The 16991-nt window shown below is 40.7% G+C and overlaps 2 protein-coding genes across 3 annotated transcripts in view; one reads left to right on the forward strand and one right to left on the reverse strand.

The window, feature by feature from the left end:
- The window catches only part of KCNK5 (potassium two pore domain channel subfamily K member 5), a 34362-nt gene extending 19863 nt beyond the window's left edge, over nt 1-14499 (reverse strand). Inside the window, exon 1 of the mRNA XM_053973005.1 lies at nt 14283-14499. Within this exon, the coding sequence (XP_053828980.1) occupies nt 14283-14468 (186 nt within the window). The 5' untranslated portion in view covers nt 14469-14499. The remainder of the gene's footprint in view (nt 1-14282) is intronic.
- On the forward strand, nt 14363-15367 carry LOC128804810 (bcl-2-binding component 3, isoforms 3/4-like). 2 transcript variants are annotated; one of them, XR_008436204.1, is made up of 2 exons: nt 14363-14442; nt 15157-15367. XR_008436204.1 is itself a non-coding variant. In XM_053973007.1 (2 exons), the coding sequence occupies exons 1-2, from the start codon at nt 14816-14818 to the stop codon at nt 15250-15252; spliced, it is 348 nt and encodes a 115-aa protein (XP_053828982.1). In that variant the 5' UTR covers nt 14518-14815; the 3' UTR covers nt 15253-15367. The 2 variants fall into 2 exon arrangements, 1 of the variants encoding a protein (XP_053828982.1); XM_053973007.1 differs by lacking the exon at nt 14363-14442 and adding an exon at nt 14518-15067.
- The last annotated feature ends 1624 nt before the right edge of the window (nt 15368-16991 follow it).

Here is a 16991-nt window from a genome sequence, read left to right on the forward strand (position 1 = left end):
CATAAATTCTCCTTGAATTAGCCTGCAGTAAGAGGAGAGTTCCAAAACTTCTGTATCTTGAAACTGGACCTCACTGCCCTTGAGAATAACATAGGTTTTGTCATCAATTTTATTTACAGAAGATAAGCAAATTGTACTGCATAAATAAAGGGTAACAGGAGATAGCGTTGCTTTCTTTTTACTGTATAAGAAACTAAAATGCAAGACCACAAACAAAAGCCATTTAAACAAAAAGCCAGTTTGGTATAGGAATAAACAACAACAAAAAAATAAGCCTGAATGAAACTAAGCTGCAAATTAAAACAGGCTCACAACCAGGCAATAGCTGCTAATCAAAGCATTCAGCATGGTATAAGAACCTCCCTGCCTAAACCAAGATCCAGATTAACAGTGAGTAGTTTAGCTAATGTAAATATTTCTGCACTGTGGTGTTAGAGGTAAGATTTCAGATCTGGAATCCTTACTACTGTGCACTACAATAGTGCACAGTGGAGCATATTTTTACCCTCTAACAAAATCCTCTTTAAGTAAGAGAGAAGTAAGACTCTTCTCTCTTAAAGTAAGAGAGAAGAAGAGAGACGTGTTTACTCTTTTACTATTTTCCATGGCTTCATTTAAAAGCGTGCAGGAGCTCTTCTTCAAGGATGGACACAATGCTGAGTGCCCAAGAGATAAATGGTGAAGAGCAAAACAAATTACTTGTAAAGAAACAATTCTACTGATAAATAGAAGACCAATACTTTTGCAGCACAAGCTTGATTTATTTTTTCTCCTGATAGACTTCTAACAAGAAGGTCTTTAAGTAAGGTTTGAGCCATACAGGATACATATAATTTCCTTTACTGAATATACTAGCAGTTCTACAAAGTAGATGCATTTCCCTACTAACTTTGTGAAGCCTTATCTTAAGGCCACATTGAAAAGAAGTACAAGTCAAGATGACTGATTTTGTAATGATAATTTGCACTCCTCATTTGTACCAAGTGCTATTCTACTGAAGGTTTACAGATGGCTGTTACGTCTAGAGCTAGAGACATAACACAAGAGCTGTCCTCTTTGGATTAAGCAAATTTTGCATGAAAATTCCATCTGACAATGGAAACAGAACACGAATAGGAGCAACATGGTCTAGTGAAAGGTATGCCTGCCTATGGCAAGGGAGTTGGAACTGGATTATCTTTAAGGCTCCTTCCAACACAAACCATTCTATAATTTTGTTCTTTTGCTTTGTAAGAAGCAATGCAAGAGTTACATTTGTCTTTGCAGCTTTCCATCATAAGCATCTATTTTACAAAACAGTGTTTTAAAAATAGGCAGTATAAGACATTTTCAGTCAAAACACACATATGTGTTTTCTAAAAAGTCCTCACATGGTGTACATAAGTGTTTGTGGAAACCTGTTGTAGTCTGCCCAGACATGATTTGGATAATGCTTATTGATTTCATGGTCTGCAACGAGTTCTATGTTTTGCCTTTCTTCATCCTCATGGAAATTTCCTTTTGCTTTCCCACACTACCTTTACTGAAAGGAATGTCCTAAATCTGAGGCTTCATTTTTCATGCAGTAAAATTCAAGAATAAAATCACAGAAGGATGTTCAGCCCAAACAGGGTTGGACCTAAGCACATTTCCTCACTAAGGCAAACCGAGGCCAAGCCAGCATTGTTCATGTGAATTGACAGAAAAACAGAGTAGTCAGGTCTTTGGAAATATTTGTTGCTCTTTCTATACCATGAAATCAAGCACACAATCAAGCCTTGAAGAGAAAGTGAACTTAACACCACTGATCAGAGACCAAGCAGTTTTAAGATGCTACATGTTGAATTTTGAGGGGTTTTGGCAAATTGAACCATTACAGCTGAATGAATAAAGCTTTCCCTCACTACCAACTACTGCAATCCTGCTGCTAATTTCTCTTTGACATAAGAAATAGCTAACAACATGCTTGATTAGAGACCTCCTGGCCCAGATGTGTAAAACAGAAGACTAGCGGTAAATTACTGTGATGAGAGAATTAATTAATTCTGCAATAACCCCCCAAGTTTTGGAGTAATTTCTCTTTTAGAGTGAAACATGAAGTCATTGAGATTTAGGTGGTAAGAGTCCATAAAAAAACAATTTCAACAACTGGAGTTCTACTTCTATTATGCAGTTCAAATAGGTGTTACTGTTTCCTTTGGAAAAAAAGGTCTAATCTGTAGGGAAATTAACCTCTTGGAGGCATGTCAATATTTTTACAGCATACACTGTTTAAGACTTGCTTGTCTATGATGTATAGCATGGATAGTTAATTTTCCCATAAGTCATAATTCATAGGACAAACAATGTGAGGGATATTAATGGAAAGAGATCAACAAGGTTATTTCCTTTTTGTGATTTTCTGCAGAGTTAAATAATAAGTGAAACTCTTAATTCAGCAAATAAGTTAACTGGAACTATTTTGTCATTGCAGAATTGAATACTGAAGTTTCCCTATTTGTGATACTTGCAGATCCTATGCTTCAGCAAACTAATATTGCTTAATTTTATTTCCCCTTTCGATTTCCGTGCAATGGATGTAAATACCAACTGTTTTGAAGAGGCATCTGGCTTTTTTGACAGATCACGACTACAGAATTTAGCAGTTTATATGTATTTTTCCCCTATTAATTTCAGGACTAGATTCCAGTTTTATGAACTACTTAATAAACTATTTTGATGAAAAGCATATTCAGTGCTTTACCACCATTCCCTTGCTCTTTTGATTAATGCAGTAATAGAAATGTTTCCTTTTCACTTTCCCAAGTTCCACATAGACATGTTTTGAAGACAAATTAGCTAAAGGTTATTGCTGCATGAGAACTGCAGCTGTTCTGCAGATGCTGAGTGCCCCTACTTTTCATTGGCTCACCAACATTCTCATTCAGAAATAAAACCTATCAGACTATGTCACAGCTTTCATTAGTATAGCTTGATTTGGTGGACTTCTGTTCCAATATGCTTATAACACATTTTGCCTTGGATGGGGAAAAACAAAAAAAGTATTTCAATAATTTTTATGTTGCATCAACTGAAATTAAGACACTGGAATAATCTGTAATACCAGATTAGGCTTCCTTCCTATCTGAATACATACATGGTGACTAATGTAGCCAACTCCCCTTTAGAAGGGCTTTGAAAAGTGCTGTTGTCCCCATTTCAGAGATAAGAAAGTGGAAGCAGAAGAGTCAAGAGTTTAATCAAGCCCTCACACCAGCTGGTGACCTATGTTGGGCAGGGTTAGAACCAGACAGTTTGCACGAGACTCTTGCAACAGAGCTGGTACCTATTGCGTAAGCAGATGGTAACCCATGGAGCAGTCTGTTTCCAAAATAATACATTTCAGTTCAGTTCCAATTGATTTAAGTAGATTTAAATGAAACCAAAACAGTCCTATTGTCAACAAAAACACAGTTTATTGAGATGAATTTATTAGATGCAGAGGGGTTGGACAGAAAATGTTGATATTACACAGGAGAAATAGAAGAGGAAACCGAGTTTAAAATAAAGCTTCCCGCCATCCCCCACCCCAACCCACCATGCTCTCGGTGTATAAGAATAGTTAATGAGGACAAGTCAAAACACAAGTGATCCAAGCTTGACAGCTTTGCTTACAGAGGCAATAAGCTTTTCAGCTCAGCGAGTGAATTGAAGCATAAAGTAACACTGCATACTATATTCTCTCCCCTTTATAGCCATGCATTAAAATATGCTTCAGTTTATGAAATTTACAGAAAGCTACTTGTTTAGAACACTCTAAAAACTGTTCAGTTTCTTAGGCACTAGGAGAAAAATGCCAAAGACTTTTGGTTTCACAAGCACTTCTGTATTTCATTCCCAAATTTCAATACAACTTTAAAGGTCTTGTTTCTCTGAAGACATGCTAGAAGCTGCTGCTGAAGCATGCTAGTAGCATCACACACCTCATTTCCTATTTAACAACCTATCCTAACAACTTAACTGTCTGACAATTCAGTGAGCTTACATATGCTAGAATAAAAATCTTGCCTGTCCCAACAGCATCAAATAAAAAAAACTGAAAGTGATCAGACTTGGGTGGAGCAGAGTACTACTTGTAACAACATTTTTAATCAGGTAGACTTTTGAGCTATAGAACAGGAATAAGAAAAAGACACACTGTTGGCTATTAACTCTTTAGGGGTAGTACCTTCACTTAAGCCACCTTGTTAAGCCAAACAACCAACCAGATTTCCAGGGTCAACCAAAAACTTTTCCTAACTTCAACCACATCAGTCTATCTCCCTATATCATTCCTGTATCAGGCAGAAGGAGGAGGAGGAGGAGGCAAGGCAAGGCATGCTTCCAGTGTCAACAGGGACAGGATGCTTTGTATGACTTGCAAGGCGATGGGTTTATCTTAAGGGGTCTAACAAGGGCAAAAAAATGCCACAGAAAGGCTCTTAGCTTTGAGACTTCTGCTATTATGTATTTAGCTTTATCCAGGGCTTAGCCTGAAATAAAATGTTTTTATGTTACTTACTATAAATCTCTTCAACACTAGATTAACTGAAGACTGATCTTTGAGGAGGACTGGGGAAGGAGTGGAGGCTGCTCTGAACAAACATTTTCAAATACAGAGATCTGCCGGCACAGAAAGAAGTGTGATCAGTAACTGAGGTAACAGACCAGAAACAGTCTGACCTAGACACTCTTCAGACTGGTAACAGCTTGTTTTGCCTAGTTTATTTCTTCTGCTGGGTGAGTGTATTATACTGGCAATAACATCAGTTTGCTGCTAAAAGCTAGCCATTCATTAGAGTACTTCTTAAACACAGTTGTGTCAGTATATATACAAACCTTTTTTTTTTTTTTTCCGTAATTGTATAACATTAAAAACCATACATACAACATATGCACTGGAACACAATCTTCTGCTATTTTAATACATTTGGCACTACACTAACAAGTACACAGAAGGGGCTTTCTTACCAAGGGAGCTTCCAACCACTAACTGACAGAAAGCAGAACAGATACTGCCTCAATCATTCTCCAATAATCTCTTCAGTCCTGTACCACTTCTAGTTCCTGGTCAAACCCCACAGGTAAACTAGAAATTGCATCCTTGTAGAAAGGATTTTAAGTAAGTGAAAAAGCAAGCTTAGTCAACTGAAAAATTTTTCCACTTTAAAACTACCATGCACACTTTCAGATTCACGAAATTTCCCGTATATTTGCAGGTTTCCCCTGAACAGCTAACACAAGACAAATTGGAGGCAAAGAGTAATGTAGAGCACGGATGCGTGGCAGGTAATTAACAGACTCTGTGCTCCATCACTTCTCAATTGTCCCATCCCTGAGGATGCACGAAAGCCAAACCACTTTGTCATCTTCTTGCTAGTGTATTAAAGGCAAGAGGGTTCAACTGACAGAAGTACCATAGTTGTTGCCTTCTGCTACTCTTTTCCTTCCTAGCCCGGATTTCCTGCAACTGACATCTGTGACTGTTCAGCAGCATCTAGTACCTTCTCTGAAGCTGAGACAGAGGAAGCACTCATAGATTTCTAAGTAGAGAACCCTCAAGCTTAAAAGCTGCTCACATACAAGATGCTAAGAAAGTCAACAAAACCACAGAAAAGCTGCAGTTACCTCAAATAAGTGAGACTGTTTTTCCAAGATGCACAGAATTCAGCTGAAAACACCTACTCAGTATCTAGTGTGAAACTACTTTATGACAGAGTTTCTCCACTAGGAGACAAGAAGTAGCCAGCTGTGAGGACATCTGTCCAAGTAACCAATTGTCTAATTGTAGCAGAGCTGAACAAGCATTATTAAAACATGAAAATAAAGCCAAGGAACTCTCAAGTTTGAACTATATTTTACTTCCCCTAAATATAAGATAAAGACATCTAGTCTCATTTCATTAATCAAGTTGAAAGCTTTAGGACCTTGCAGAGACTATGTAACAACTTCATGAAAAAGCACTGTTATCCTATAGTCACAATCCAGTTAAGACACTACTAGAAAATCTAGTATTAGTGTAACAAATAACATAAAGACACAATAAAGATGACTACTGGGTTTGCTGCTAAACAGAAGCAACTTCAAAATTTTTTGCTCTCTCTCCCTCTCCTTGCCTTCTACCTGAAAAGCCATGAAAAAAGTTGGAAGTGGGCACGTGGTATTTTAAAAGGGCAATTCATAGTGACATAGGTGAAAAATTTTCAGAGTGCACTGATAAAAATAAGAAAGAGTGAAGCATAAACTCCAGTGCCCTTCAAAAACCCTTGTGCCAACAAGGCAAGCGTTGATTGCCCTCTGCCATCCTGCAATCACATACACACCACTTAGTCCTGAAGCCTTAACTGGCAGGTTATCATAGATCAACTATTTAACTTGATTTTAACATATTTGCATTACAGTCTGTAGCTGGTTAACAGCAACTGTAAGAGCTGAGCATGTGGTAGGCTCCAGCCAGACTAATGCAAGACAGGCTAAGGGAGAAGTCAGAATCACAGTGAGCTTGATCAACTCTTCTCTTTGTTCAGCTGCTTGGCTTCAAACACCTCCCCCGTTTCTTTGGTGCCTGGAGGAGCATCATCAACCTTACTTCCATTACAGACCAGAACCAATCTACTTACAAACCACTGTTTCTCTAGCGAGGGACCAAACATGATTCTTGAGCAACTTTCCTCCAAAGCTTTTTTACTCATTTGGAGTAGGCTGGGAGTAGCAAAGAAGAGCAGCAATATGAGCATTAGGAGGTCACACAGAGAAGTCATCACTGATAATCTGATATTTTAGCCAGGCAATCAAAAATACTGTAGTATATCTGGCTTTGCTTTCTACCTCGGGACCTTCACAACCCTTTGCAGAATTATTTTCAAGTTCCATCAGCTATTACTCACTCGTTGCCATTATCTGACAATCTTGTGACTTACTTCGCAGTCCAAATGAACGTTAACTGTCACTGTTGTTAGGAAGTATCAGAATACAGAGACCTGTGATAGGTCCAACTGGGACATTTTTGCACCTCTTGCAACCTCAAAGAGACACACAGGTCTGGGTTTTGTTTCTCAGCAGTTGGAAACTGCTTAAACGGTATTTGCAAGATGCTGACACAGAACAAAGTCTATTTAGTATTTGCCAGTTTGCTCAATCACAATCTGTGTCTACCTTTTCATTAAGGCAGAAATATAGTCCTACAGACTGGCTGATCTGCAGCAATTGACCCCACAACTGATGTTAAAAACAATTGGCCCATCGTAAGAAATACTACAGATACACATACGGTTAGAAAAGGAAACACAACCTATCATTTGTTTCCTACTTCCTTTTTATCACTCATATGTCTTTCTCTTAAGAAAATCTGTGTATGAGGTTTGATTTTAAAACATTTCAGAAGCTATTTTGCACCCAAGAGTGTATTTGATCCACTTGAGTTCACACAACACAATGCAGAGAAAAAAACAAAAAAAAACCAAAAACAAACAAACAAACAAACAACAAAAAAAAAACCCACCAAACTTCCCTACTGATTTGACTGTAAATAGAGCTACTAGGGCAATACATGCCTAGGAACAAGCTCTCTTGCCTACAGTTCAAGTGTTGGTAAGTACATAACTAACAAAATAAAATCTAAAAACTCCAATATAAAGACATGGTAATATCAGATGGAAGGACACAGAAAACAAACAGCCAGCCTGAAGTTCCCTGCTAAAGAACCTGGTGTTTTAAAGAAAAGATCTAGTAATGCTAGAACCAGCAGTGCTGATGAGGGACCTCACAGAATCAAGACAGAAGAAAAAGAAAGAAAAAGCTCCTTCAAGCCCAAGGCATCCCCTCAGCAGACAGAGCTAGCAAAAATGCAGAGTACATATTGCATGCTTATTTTAAAAGTTCAATCGACCTCAAAGTGTGACTCTCCTGAGGATGTCTCTAACACCACAGGTGGTGGTTCAGGATTTTAATTTAACTGAAGAGTGCAACTCTTCCACTTGTCCTTTTACTGCATTCTGTTACATACTACAGAGCAGACTCAGTTTATGATGAGCTCAGTTTGGACTAAACAAAGCCCAAAGATCTATTACTATTCCAGCCTACTCCAGGAAGAAATTTAACTACATGTTCCTATGCATTCAATCCATAGAATCAAACAAGTGCCAGGACAAAATAAAACCTCTGCAAATCACAGGTATTGTGATCAGCAGATCTACAGCACCAAAGTGCAAAAGCATTCTCCTTTGCTCCCCAGCTGATCAGATTATTTACTCTCACTTGTACTCCAGCTTGTTTCTGGGTTGTGTATTATTATGTTGACATCTAATTGCACTACCAGCAAGGAAAACAACTGTTCTGAAAGTCAACAGCATTCAGAGAAAAGCAAAACAATTCATTATGTTTAATTATTAATACATAGCAAAAACAACTATTTGTTTTTAAAAAGGAAATCTGTACAAACTCATCCTTACACTGTATCTTCACTGGCTACAGAAGGTATCTTGCAAAAACCATATATACAGTAGGAACCAAAGCATAGAACAAACTGTTGATAACTTGTAAAACTACTTGCATGCCATGGTCTCTAGAGCAGAGCTTGCCAAAAACACACCTAGTAGCAGAAGGTAACATGTAAGGTAACACAAACATTCAGTTCTAAGGTAACAGAAGGACAGCATACTAGGAACACTTAAAGATTAAATTCCTAACAGGAAAAAGGAAAAGCCCATAGCAGAAAAATTATGGCTTCTGATCGATTGCTATTGCTCCATCAGCAGAGTTGCCGTGTATGCACTATCAGCTTTGTTTAACTATGTTCCAAGAAAGTTCAAACAATTTAATGGTTAAACAGGGAAAAAGAAAAAAAAAAAAAGAAAACACAACAGAAAAGCATGCCTGCTTACATCAGGTTTCCTGTGTAGAAACACAGAGAAAAGCTGTGGGGTAACGGAGCTGGACAGCAGGAGGAATTTCTTCACAGAAAGGGCTGTTCAGCATTGGAATGGACTACTCAGGAAGGTGGTGGAGTCACCATCACTGGAGGCATTCAAGAAACAATTGGACATGGCACTCAGTGCCAGGGTCCACTTGACAAGTTGGTGTTTGGTCAAAGGTTGGACTCTATGATCTCAGAGGTCTTCTCCAACCCTAATGATTCTGTGCTGCCTGTCCTCAATTATTTTCTAATGTTGCAGTGGCAGTACCCATAAGTCACACTCTGAGGCATCTTAGTCGGCCGTGGACAGTGGTCCTACATTTTCATCTCAGTTCATCGCTGCTGAATTCAGACGATGCATAACTAAAGATATAGATTTGAAAAATCTAGGAATACCTATTTCACAACCATAAGCCTTAATTTACACTGTGAAGTTTTTATATGAAAGATATTAGAATTAGTTAACAACTTTGCTTCATTGGCAGTCACTTGTCCTTGTTTGAAAGGTGCTCATCTTCACTTTGTTCAGCCTTTGAAAAAGGCTTCGCCTTGAAAGAGACAAGTCAACTGGCATTCCAGATAATTAATTCAGCCCCATATTTATCCACCCCATCTTCAATATCTTCAATGGAAGGGATCAGGATGGTAAAGAGCAAACAAACAAACCCAACTAAATCTAGAATCTCATTTATTAATCTCCTGAAGAGCACAAAAAAGGGAAAATATTATGAAAAAGATGCCCCTATTAACTCTACACTGAAAAACAAATCACTCTACAAAGCCTAAGCAAAAGCCAAAATCTCTGTTATATGTTGAACAAAGCATTGAAAACCTAGTTCAAGTTTTAAAGAAAACTTTAGTTTTTCTAGTTTTCAGACTCTCTCAAAAGTATTGCACATAGATTAAACCTCGAAGTAGCAGCTTGAAATTAAAGCAGCGTGGCAAACAATGTTCGGAATCAGAGAATAATCTTAAATTTTCTCAATTTAAGATAAATTCCAAGAATATTCAAGTAAGCTTCACCATCTTCAAACACAAACCAAAATCCTGGAAATGCACCTGCAGATACTTGTGAAAAGTGAAGACACTTTAAAAACCAGGGGAGAAACTACTATTAATCTACTTAACTGTTATTTTCTTTAGCATAAACCATGTGCCATGTATATTCCAGCAGCCATCCTTACAAGTCTTCTAAAATGTTTGTTCACAGTACTGGGCTTTAAGTCTAAACATTTAGGTTTCTAAAGTTATATCTCAGGCCTGTTTAGAGTCTTGTACGCTTTTCAAATAAGATGCCAACTATTTGTTCTCATACTCAGTATGTTTGTCTGCTTCCCCTAAACACAGGCAGCAGTTTCTCTTTTCATTTTATTGCTGTTTTGAAAGTAATCATTTTCACTCATCTGCAAATGATTCTTTTCACCAGTCTTGATGTTTATCAATGGGAAGCATATCATTTTTCAATGACTCTGGTGGGCAAGTAGAAGATTTCCTGGTAAATAGGACGTGGCCCAGGGTAGGCAAACCTTTGCTCATGTGAATAGACATAAGGGTCAAGAGGGCACCTCCTTGCATGAATAGCTCCTTTATCATTAAAGTTCATGTTTCACAACCAGGATGGAGCAATAAAGAGTAAAAGTACGGAATTGGAGAAGAGGGAAGTGACTGAATCACCTTATATTTGGTTCAGTCTTCCAAACTCCCTCCTACAGCAGGGTAGATAAAGGTGTCATCACTGGATCCCTGCTTTGCTGCCCTTCCTAAAGAATCCCAGGACTTAGGGCCACTGAAACAAGTGGCAATGACAAGCCATAGAATTGTATCAACAGACAAAGCTGTTACACTACATTAAGATCCTACAATGATGGTAGTAAATACGATATAGTGACATTAATACTAACAATGTTAATTTCTGCACACATTCCAAAGAGTTATGAGACATTTCTCTTCCAAAGTAATTGTACATAGAGATGGGAGATTACACAGCTTCTTGTGTCAATACACTGTTGTGGCTGAGAGTCTTTGGAGGCTTAAATAATGTGGCATCTCAGACACATTTATATCGGAGCAATCAGCTCTACCCAGAAGAACATGGACAGGCAGAAACCAGCCTATAGACTGCTCAGGGTGAGTCACCTTTAAAATTAGAGTCTACATAATGTTACTCTGAGAAGTGTTTAAGTACTTTACCGCTTACAGTTATGATAAATAGTATGGTACACTCAACAATCAAAAGCAAATATTCTCTTCTTCACACAAGAGACTCCTAAAAGTTGCTTTTAAGCAAGTTTATTTTCAGGCATTTCTCAGGATGGAGGGGAAAGGCTTTCTTTTTAGCATATCCTACAGTACTCAGCTTGTAAATTTCTGCAAGTGTGTTAAACACATTTCAATAAACATTTATTGTGGTGTATTTCTACTGTAATACATTGTGAAATTTTTATTACAGAATATAAACTTTAGACAGTATTTGACCAAATACAGCCCACTTAATATCAGTCAAACTGTTAGTACAGAGATGCTGGTCTGTACGTGAGCTGAGAATCTGTGCTGATAACCTACTTGTCTCTTTAAGTGCTCAAGATAAACACTACAGATCTAGCTTTGTAGTCATGCCACACAGTTTCCATTGCACTTACAGCTAGCATTAGGCTCAAAGGAACACACGAGCTAACCTGGGTGGGGAACAAGGGCAGCAGAGAGACCGGTCTCTGAATAAGTCAGTCCTTGTCACCTTTCAGGCTGCTTCTGGAAACAAAATTGGTATTGTTAGTTCAATTTGAACATTTCTTGGCATCCTTTCATTTTACCAACACCCATTTAAAATTCTACAGTTGGTGATATTTGCTGAAGAATTTTATCCAGTATGTTTTAAATGGAGGTCTTAAATAGAACATCAGAGAAGTAACAGCAACGTTCAACACGGCTCTGTAAAGTCACATGAGTATCAGTGGGGACCAAAAACAGAGTGAAAGAAAAGGCTTCAAGATGAAATCACCTATTAAAAAAAGAGACAACAGCAGAAAAATGAGTTAAACTACACAAAATCACAAGAACAAGTTTAGGGAGTCCTTGGAAGAAGCTAGAGGAAGAGGCTCAGAGGAACAAGATAGAAGTTGGGATGAGGATGGGTGGGGAGGTATTAAAAGCCCATTTTTCAAATCAACGACTTTCTGGTTGAGAATAGAGACTAAATTTGGAGGTTTAACAGGAGAAGAGGATGATCAGGATTTGTGAAAGAGATGCTAACAATGCTTTAAAGATTCAGCAGAACCCAACAGAAGCAGCATTGAGTGGCTGAGAAAGGACAACTACACAGAGTATTTCTGATATACTTTGCAGCTTACTCAGGACACAATCCTGATGTCCTTACATGATTCCTCCCACCATCAGTTAGCTTCAGCTAGGTTAGATTTCACCCTGCCATTGTCCTCTGTCAGATATGACACACTCCCCCTCTTTCCCATCACTTCTTACATAGAAGTCGAATATGAACAGGCACAAAACCACAAGTCTAAAAAAGAGCAGGCGGTAAAGTTTGCAGTTACCAATAAGAGTGAAATAAAGGCATTTACATTTAAGCTAACCTGAGCTTAGGATGACAACAGAATATCTATGTGGGATCATCAGTCTAGCAAGACTGGACATGGAAAGTAGGATAGGATTGGAAGAAGTGCCGAGGGAAACCTCAAACCACGTATGATACTATCAGCAGGGGCTAATGCATTGAAGAGGAAAGGCCCTCCATATTTTTTCATTATCATCTTGTATTTTAAGAAAAAATAAAAACCCAAAGCAAAAAAAAACCCAACTTTCTGCCACTTCAGGATTCATTGTGATATGCATCATGGGAAAAAACAACCAAACATAAAGCCCCGTAATGATTCCCTCATATCAACATAAATTTCATAATAAATTAAGGCAGAATGTAGATTCTACATTATGTCTGCAGTAAGTTAAGTGTGCCAGGCACATCCCAATCCAAACAAGTTTTTTTCCTTGAGGTCATTAAAACAGGTTTGGGATATAATCTAGAGTAAGATTTCATTAAGACTCCAGAACAGCAAAAACATACGTCAAACACATAGCATGTCTTTCATTTTCCAACATCTCTTTATAATTTCAAGCCTCTACCCACCTGTTCCACTAAAAACCATAGGCACTTAACAAAGCACTAAGACAGGAACAATAAGGACACTGCTACCAGAAAGCTATGCTATCTGAAGCAGACAAAAGAAAGCCACCAACAGAAGAAAGGGAACTTTAACCACAAACTTTTAGGATAAAGAATCTATACTCTTCCAAGTTTGTACAGTATCAATTACACCAAGAAAATTAATGAGCTACTTTGCCACATTCTTCTGTATTTGAGCATTTTAATAGACTTTTAGTGAATTTTAAAATAAAATATTTTTTTTAAAAAACCCAACATAATGAACAGAAAATCTACTCGGTATAAACATTTCTGAAATAAAAGTCCCAAATGGCTCACTCTCACCACTGGAGCCCCACATACCTGGGCAGCCTGTTTCATACTTCACTAGTGCTTACCACGACATTTTAACAGATTCCACATCCACAAGAAGGCACTAAGTTTATATTGCTGTCGGATTTAATACACGCTATCGATTAAGAATTAGGTTTGAAGAGCATTCTGCCAGATGAGCGAGACAGGACTATTACCAACTCTATGGCTTGGAAAAAAGTCCGTCTCCTAGAGTATAACAGCACCAGAGTTGCGAGCATCCCTCCGTGCGAGCCGTGCACCCTTTCCCCCAGTTACCCCGACTGACCTGGGTACTGCGGGACCCCCAGGCATCTCTCCAGTATTTAGTAAGGGAAGAAATAAAAAAAGAGAAAGGGAAGAAAATCAGACCAAACACAAGAGGATCGAGACACTTGGCTTCAATTTCCCTTCCTCATAACACAACATCCATTGAGGCAGAAGAAACAACCCTGGGTGCTAAAACAAGAGGCGCATTCACGGGCGCAGGGCTGAGCAGCGGGCGTGAGCACACTCCGGGCGGCACCTCTGGGCCGCCCAGCTGAAAATCAACCCCCAGCTTCTTTAGGACTCAGAGGGAAAGCGAAGGCAACGCGGACCCATTTAAAGGCTCTGTCATTAAGTAGTTAGGAAAGATTAAGAGGTTTCCCTACGCTCCCGCTCGAGGGACAGTTTTTCGGGACTGGGCTTTGTGAAGGCACAGACACGGTCGGGCTGTGCCGTGTCCGGGCTGGTTCCTCAGCCCGCTCGCCCACGGGCGCGGGGTTTTCCGCTCCAGGGCGCCCGGCAGCACCTGCTGCAGCCGCTGCTGCCGCCGGCACCCCCCGGCCCCAGCCCCTGTCCCCGCCCCGGCGGCGCTCGCTGTACCTGCAGGATCCTGTCCAGACCCTCTTGGCCCAGGCAAGGGAACTGCTTGAGCAGCTCCGTCTTCTGCCGCTTATAGTTGTCGGTAGCCGAGCGCCAGTGGGGCTCCTCCAGCACCTCGAAGATCGCCGCCCCAATGGACAGGTAGAAGATGATGGCCGAGGTCAGCAAGGGGCCCCTGTCCACCATGGTGTTGGCGGTAGGCAAGGAGGGCGGGCGGGCGGAGCGCGGCGGGTGGGCGAGCCGGGGCGGTTGCCCCGCGCTGCGGCCGTGGGTGCCCAAAGCCGCCCAGTCGTTCCCCTGACACCTCTGCCTACCCTGGCCGTACGCCGTGCCTCCTCTCCCGGCTTCTGCCGCGTTCCCTCAGCGTCTTCCACACTCGTCTTCCACACTCCCCTCCCACTCTCTCCTCCTCCCTCCTCCGAACCGCTCCACTCCCCCCGGGCTGTCTCCTTCCCCTAGTTTTCTCCCCTCCCTCCAGAGCACCGATTTGAATCTGGTGCTCTCCCGCTTCCTCTCTTACCCCCCGCCCGCGCATGCGGCGCTGCCGCCGGGGAGCGCCAGGACCCGGCCCGCGGCCCGGCCAGGGGCGGGCGGTCCCCGCGGCCCGGGAGGGCGGCGGAGGGGTCCGGCCATCGCCAGCCCCCGAGGGGCCGCCTGGGGGAAGGGGAGCGAGGCCGCGACTTCCATTCTTCCCGCCCTGCCGGGTGCCGGTGTGGGGCCGAGAGGCAGCCCGGCCCTGGCCTCTTCCCCCTGAGCGCGGTTGGTCCCTGCGCCCGCAGCCATCCGTGCGTTCCTCTCCGTGTTTTCCCCAGAGTCAGGGTTAAAAGGGGTAACGTCGCTCAGTTTTATTTTACTTGTTCCCTTGTGCCGGCAGGTTCAGCGGAATTCCTCGTTTTCGACGCCGGGAGGCTGTGAAACGAGGTCTGTGGCTTTCGTGGAAGCGTGGGGGGAAGCTGAGCAGGAGCTTTGAGGAGAAAAGATGTCCGTGTGCAGATTTCACCCCTTCCCTGACACGTCCACACGTGGGCATTACAGATCTCCATTTCTTTCATGCCTTTGGTGCTCTCAATAAATATTGCTGTGTCCCTGTCTGTGTATTTGGGAGGGAGGGGGAAACACCGGGTAGTGATTTTCCATAAGATGCTCAAAACATCTTCCAGGCTGAAGCTCCCTTGAAGCTCATCCTGTTTGTGAAGCCTTCCCCAGGAGCCGCTTACAGCCACGCACAAGCCCTTGTCCCTCCGTGTTGGAATGGGGCTGGAAATTGGGTTAAATGGGTCAGGGAGAGATACAGTGGTGTGTTATGCACACTGGCAAAGTGCTTCTAGTGTGGACACGGTTCATCTTACAAGCATTGTTTTTGTAAGGGTAACTTGTTTTCTTTCTCTTTCAGCCCCCACAACAGGAAGTAAATACTCAAAAAGTAGAGTAGTTCATATCAACTGCATCAACACTAAGAGATTTGGGGTGTATAGGTACTCAGTTGGAGTACACAAACTAAAGGCTGAGATAAGCCTATGCAGACCTAGTTGAAATGAGAAGAGAGGGAATGGAGGAGAATGGGAAAGACAAAGGAGAGAGGCAGAAAATATGCAAGAGAGTATGAGAAAACAAAAAGGAGAACACATATAGGGCAGAGAAACATGCATTGGTTAGAAGGTATATGGAGATACCTATATAAAACTGAATCAGGCCGAATGGATGCTCTTGTGATTTCCCCCAGGAAATCACATGGTCCTTAAGCAGTCCTTCCTACTAATGTATATGATACTCAATAAAAATACATCTGCAAGAGGTTCCTAGCAGCCTAAAAGCAAGACTGGAGAAACCACAAAATCCACAAGCACAATAAGTGATCAATCTTTGCATGGGATTTTCCAGTTATTTAAAGGAAGCATTAAAAAGAAAAAAAGTATTTTCAAACTATAGTAGTTTAAAAATATATATATATATACTAGAGGAAATATATATATACTAGAAGAAAAAAGCATCATAATAAGCATTTTTTAAAGTGTCATAAACTATGCTAATTTTTTATTAAGGGAAAAATGGGGGATGCTTAATGAAGTTGAAAGGCTGTAATTTCCTTTTAATTAAAAGGAAAATAAGAATTTCATGATGCACAATTGCCACATGAAAATTATTCCCAGGTGTTATCAGTTGGCCCAAGACCTTTGTGAAACTTGAAAAGCCATTGCCCACAAATTAATAATGTGAGCATCTGTCATTATCTCGCTGATTTAAAAGTAAAGTTAAAAATTGTATGTAAGTACTTCTGGCAAGTGACTGAAAGAATTGAAGACCTTTCAGTAGGCAAATTATGATATAATTTTCCTTTTGGTGCTCTTGCACCTTCTTCTGAGTCACCTGCAAGTGGTTAGGTTATTCCAACAGCAGCAGCAGTAGCCTGACACATCACAGCAGTGCTGCACTTATGTGTTCCTGACCCCGAATGTCTGCGCTTTGTAACTGGAAGGTATTTGATTAAACTTTGAAACGGTACTCTTCTCCATATTTCTTTAAGTCTCTAAAGGCCCATTTATTTATTGAAACAGTATCTTAAAGGCACAAGGAATGACACGAATGACCCTGAACCCACTGCAGTTACAGAGCCCAGACAAGAGCAAAAACACTTTCAGGCATTTTACAGAAAGTTTATGATTTTGATTCAACACTTCTACTTTCCAGTCAAAACTCCCAATCACTGAT

Source organism: Vidua macroura, chromosome 3, assembly GCF_024509145.1.
Source record: "Vidua macroura isolate BioBank_ID:100142 chromosome 3, ASM2450914v1, whole genome shotgun sequence".
NCBI lineage: Eukaryota > Metazoa > Chordata > Aves > Passeriformes > Viduidae > Vidua > Vidua macroura.

Excerpts from the sequence above, each read along its gene's own strand:
- LOC128804810 (XM_053973007.1), top strand. The coding sequence starts at position 14,816 with ATGCGGCGCTGCCGCCGGGGAGCGCCAGGACCCGGCCCGCGGCCCGGC. Across the intron at positions 15,068-15,156 it reads CCCTGCGCCCGCAGCCATCC|GTTCAGCGGAATTCCTCGTT; the intron begins GTGCGTTCCTCT and ends TTGTGCCGGCAG.